Raw genomic sequence first — 6,000 nt, 5'->3', positions numbered from 1 at the left:
TAGCAATAAATTAATAAATAAATAAATATACTGCCATTTTACAAGTGATATGTTTACCTTACTCTGATTTACCTACATAATTTTTTTGATGATATGTACACTTTTTTCATTTTATATACAACATTTTTACATCAGCCTAAGTGATAAAATACAAATGTTTCATCATATTTTCTTTATGAAAATGTAGCTTAACCCTCACAGTTATTAGAATGACCTTCCAGAACTATACCATGAGAAACACCAAATCAAACAGGATATGAATTTTAATTATCGTTAGGACTGGTTCATAATCATATCAGTCCACCTCTAATCAATGTTTTGTTTAATGATCACAACACTCATCATGTGCTTCTTAATAACTATAGATCTTTACTTGCATGCATCATTCTTCTTGATGTTAATCAATCAGATGCCCATAAATATGTAAAATCATTTTTAAACAAGTTTTTGCGTGTTAGTGATCCTTGAGGCAATAGAAAACTCTTTAAACCAAAGAACCACAGTACTCAAAAACTCTCACACTAGAAAGCAGCTGTCCTAATACTACAGGCATGGTAGACTATTTTTCTTCATATAGGGTCACTATAGTTTCAAGTGGGATAGACAACCAGGTATGACCACTAAATCCTGAAATTAAAGACCATGGCTTAAATCAGGATAATACTCCCCAGATATAAGCTGCACTGCACAGATCAATGCTTTTCTCTTCCTATGTGAGAATCCCACCCTATTGAACTGTGTGAACTGTGCGAACTTAGCTCTGGCACACCCCCCCCCGCAATCTTTCAAGGCATCTGTAGTCAGTTTAAAGAATTCCTGTTTCATGAAGCCAAGTGCAAATGCTTCCTTGTTGGCAATATGATATCAATCAAATGCTCTCTTTTCTCTTTACGTCTCAGTCTATCATGTTAGACTATAACTGTCACCTGTTTCACATGACTCTTCTAACCATCCTCTGCCCCCCCATTTTCTCCCTTTTTATCTCTCATTCCTTATTCCTCTTTTCTACACATTCCTCTCCCACTTCTCACATTAGCATTTTTGTGTGTATTTAAATTATAGTCGATTCTTACATTGTACTGTGCTGAATTTAATCACTGTATCGTTTCAATGGCTGCACACCTAGTATGCTTATTTTATTTTTTTGTTCTTATATCTCTCTTGTCTCAAAACATTGTGCACTTATATTAGTTATTTAGATGCTTTTGTGCATTCAGATTTTTAATGCATGCTTTTCTTTCTCCAGACTAAGCCTGAGAATTCTCCATGGGATCAATGTTCTACCTCAGTTAACAAAATGGAAAATACATACATACGTAACATTAAAGCATGTATGGAGTGACTGTCTCTTTATGTACTCATCCATAACAATATTGTATATCTAATTTACATTATTTTCATAGGTAAATTAATTGATATGACATGCAATAAACATTAAAGTATAGATGATTGGATTATATGAAGCTTACTGGGAAATATATTTATTTGCTGTATCTGCAAAGTGGCCTGGGAAATAGTTTAAATCTTTATGATGACTTTCTTAGTTTATATCAAATAAAATATTGTTATTGCTAGATGCAACAGGCTGAAAACACTGATGCAAGATTGTTTCACTCTACATATATATATATATATATATATATATATACAATTTCTTTTAATTTTTTTCCAGTGGCACTGATTTATGGTACTTCTAAAGTAATATAATACTGTTTCTAACACCAGCTTTTATCTTTCTGAATGCATTGCAGAAAAACTCTATAATGACATAGGATTGCATTATGTTGAGATGAAATTCTTCCGTCAAGCAGAGGAGTGTTTTACATATTCATTCAGCTCTTGCAAGAGGGATGCCGTTAATGCCCAGAAGACAGCTGTGTTACTTCAGAACCTTGGAGCTGTTTATAATGCACTACATCAATATGAAAAGTCGTTAAAGTGCCATGCTGAAGCAATGGAAATCTATGGTATGTCAAAATGAATAAATATACTACAGCTTGGTTAGATAATATTATAAGCACAATCGTTATTTCTGCAACTTTCCTTTTTGCTTCTAGTTCTAAATCATCTTACTTTAATTCCATCTCCTTTCTGGCATCTAACTTTTATTTCATCCTTCCTTACAGTCCTTAACCATGTACTCTACCTTGGCACTGACTTATCTGTATCCATGTAGATAATTCAGTGCAGATGTTGACGCTGAAAGTAACAGTATGCATTTCCCTTCATTTATACCATTTAGTGAATTCAGTGCTTTATGCATGATAATGGATAAAACAATTGCAAAAAGTATGGGAATGATTAGGTTTATAAACTTCTATCAATATGGATCTCACACATGTTCTTAGCAATTTACTCCAACCTTTATGACTGCACGTAGGAAGTACAGAGACACCACACATATTGTTTATCAATTTACTCAGGTGAGCAGAGTCTACATTGCACAGTGGAGAACCAAATTAAACAATTTCCAACATGGATAAAAATGAATTACCCATAGGAAAGCTGGATGTTACCAGTTAGAAAATGTTTGAATTTTACTCCATTACACTAGATGTCTGGAGGCAAGCTTACAAACATGTCTTTTATAAAAGAAATCAATGCTGCTTTTTGCAGAGTTAACATGTCCTATTTACAGCAATAAACTCCATTTAGTTCATTATTATTTTATAGTAAAATAATAGATCTTGGTAACCAGCAAAAATAACTAGAAATAACTGCTCCTGTGTGTGCAATTTAATGATACTTTACGTATTTATCACATTCGCTGATGTGAACAAGACACCCTTTAAACTTTACCAAAAATGGGTTTCCTGATGAATAAATGTGAGGTATTCAGTTGACACATGATTTTTCAACCCCAAAACATCCAAAACCATTTGGAATGTCACAACTAAAATCAGTGACACTTCCAAGGCCACAATATACCAAAACATTTTTTTTTGCGGAGACTAAGCCCTCCCTGCATTCCATGATAGGGGAACAATAGGGACAAGCCCACATACCCCAACTGATATATAGTCCACTTCTAGCTCTTATCTGCATATAAAGTTGATTTCACCAAGTAGACAACATTCTGAGAGTCACTCAGCTGCATCCTGAAAAGAGGAGGTGTTCCCCAAATAGACTGATAAAACTGAACAGAGACAGAACTTTCAAGGATTCTTATTGTACAATGGGATTATTTTAAAAAAAGATAGAATAGTTTTGAAAGTAATGTCATTGTATGTATGTCTCTCGGCTTATCCCGGTTAGGGGTCGCCACAGCGGAACTCCGGTCTGCTAACGATCGGCAGTTGATTTTTACGGTGCAGAGTTGCCAGCCCGACATTCAACCTTGAAGGCACACCGATTCACGCACGCACCTACCTGCATGTCTTTAGATGTTATTTGACTGTGGGGAGGACATGCAGACTCCACATAGAAGGCGCTCCAGCCAAGAATTGAATGGGGGAACCTCTTGCTGTGAGGCGACAACACTAACCACTGCACCACCGCGGCCTGCAATGTCATTGTATAACAGTGATAAACCATTCCAGAATGCAATAAGTTATGTTTTATTCATGGGGGGAGAGCACTAACATACTTAAGTGAGCTGCACCTTCAATGTCAAACAACAATCCCCTTCTCGCCCCAAACATAAAATATAACTTATCCTCTCACAACCATGGTTTATTACAAAAATGCAAGAATCTGAAGTTGTTCTGTCATATTAATTTCACTCCTGATGCCTGTGCAATAATGCTTTTGAGTTACAACTTTGGTTTATAATTTACTTTCTTTATTACATCTCTGTGTAGCTGTATATTATATGGTGTATTTGACTCTGCTTTGCACTTGTCTAACCTACTCTGTAAATGAGCTCTGCCCAGCAACAATTTTTGAGTTGACAGAAACTATTGTTTAAAACTTATACAGTTCAGACAACTGCAGAACTAATAATATAAGAATTCAAACACTGATGGTTAAAAAAAAATCTGAAATACCATTAATTTCATAAATAATCAAAGGTAAAGATAAAATCTTTCTGAACAAATATTAATATAGTGTATACACAAACATCTAATATTATATCTCCTACAAGAAAATCTTCTAATTCCCTCACAACATGGCTTTCACCCCAACCACAGCACAGCTACTGCTCCATTATCTTTTACTCAGACCATCACCAGAACCTGTGACAACAATAGACTTGCATCTTGCCTGTCCCTTCATCTGTCCAGCCTTTGATGCTGTCTGTCTTTCTGACCTCAGCCTCTGTAACTCAGCTATCTCCTGGTTCTCTAGCTATCTCTCCAATAGGCTTCAGTCAATCAGATGGCTTACTGCTCTCTCCCCCTTCCTCCCAGTCCTCACTAGAGTCCCACAAGGCTCCGTCCTTAGACCTTTACTATTTAACATCTTTACTAATGAACTCTACACATCTGTTCCCCACTCCACACTAATACAACATGCAGATGACTCGAATATCATCTCCCCCTCTGACAACCTCTCTCACCTTTTCACATTCACCCAAGAATCTTTTCACTCTGTCAAAAGATGGCTAACTTGTATCCAGCTTCAACTGAAACCAAAAAAAAAAAAACACGCTCCTCTTATTCCTGCCAAAATCTCTATATCATGCCAAGACTACCTTTACCATCACTTCCCTCAGTAACACAACCATCAAAGCAGAAACTCACACAAAACCTCTAGGAGCTATTATAGATAACCATCTAAAATTTGATGTCCACATACAACAAGTCATCCTAAAACCCCACAAAAAATGAGGGTTACTTTATAACAAAAAGAATTCTCTCTAACAAATCTAAACTCTCGCTAGCACAAGCCTTCTTTCTACCTGGCTTACTTTATGCTGCCCCAATCCTAACAAACCTACAAATCAATCTTATATCCAGACTTGAACTCACATACCATAAGATTGTTAGATTTGCTGCTAACTTACCCTATTGCCCCATCATTGCCTATCTTTTAAAAAAACATTCTGTGGCTAGAATTCCACCAACAACTCCTCCTGCCCCAATTGCACCTCACCCATACCATCCTCTACAAACCTACTACTTGTTTAGCTCTCACTTCTCTTATTACTCCCTACAATCCCAACTACACTCTTCAAAGCTCTGATCAACATCTCTTAGAAATTTATAAACCCAAAAATAAAAATATAGGCAAACAACTCTACAGCTACTCAATCGCTAATTCTTGGAACAAACTGCCTCTGTCCCTAAGAACAATACCTAATACTAAGTACTTCAAAAAATCCTTAAACTCTACCTGCTAAAGACTAGGACTTGCACTTGCCATGACCCAACATAAAACACCCGCCCCTCCATTCATACCATTCACAACTGTTACTAACGAATCACCTTTCTGATCTTACTCACATAATTTACACATAAAACTCTGTAACGACTCATCTGCTGCTATGTCTTCATCCTTTCCTTGTGTCCGTATCCAACTATCTGGATGCGACACTGAAATTCATTGTAAAATATGAACTGTGACACTAAAACTGACTGTAAATTTCATGCCTCAGGGTCATGCCACACTTGTTCCTGTCTGTAATGCATTTTTGTATTTATATTTCTCCTATTGAAAACCAATCATAATTAACTGTATAATTTATGCCTTTGTCAATTTTTGTAATAGTTATATCAATGTAAGCAATAGTGCTGTAGCTTTTCTCCCTGGGTCTGTGCTGAAAAAGGGCTTCTGCCCAGTCAGACTAACCCAGTCAACAAATGTCAAAACAAATAAAATAATAAATAATATCAATTCACTGTCTTCCTTTGCCCAATAATTGCAATTCAATGCAAAAGCAAACTCTTAAAAGTCATCTCTGTGTTGCATTTCCCTGACACCCCATCCATTCATCCATCCAACTATCCATCCATCCATCCACTCAACCATCCAGGCCATCCATATGTACATCCATTCATCCATCCAACTATCCATCCATCCACTCAACCATCCAGGCCATCCATATGTACATCCATTCAT

At 36.3% G+C, this 6,000-nt stretch overlaps 1 protein-coding gene across 3 annotated transcripts in view; it reads left to right on the top strand.

Moving 5' to 3' along the window:
• LOC122807544 (tetratricopeptide repeat protein 24-like) overlaps positions 1-6,000 on the top strand; it is a 250,011-nt gene that overhangs the window by 132,334 nt on the left and 111,677 nt on the right. For all 3 annotated transcript variants that reach the window (XM_044078464.1, XM_044078463.1, XM_044078462.1), the window contains exon 3: positions 1,752-1,967. In XM_044078464.1, the coding sequence (XP_043934399.1) occupies positions 1,752-1,967 (216 nt within the window). The remainder of the gene's footprint in view (positions 1-1,751; positions 1,968-6,000) is intronic.

The sequence above is a fragment of the Protopterus annectens genome, chromosome 7.part1, assembly GCF_019279795.1.
Source record: "Protopterus annectens isolate FY-2018-M chromosome 7.part1, PAN1.0, whole genome shotgun sequence".
NCBI lineage: Eukaryota > Metazoa > Chordata > Ceratodontiformes > Protopteridae > Protopterus > Protopterus annectens.
The sequence above is the reverse complement of the archived record's forward strand: the minus strand, read 5'-3'. Positions and strand labels throughout refer to the sequence as shown.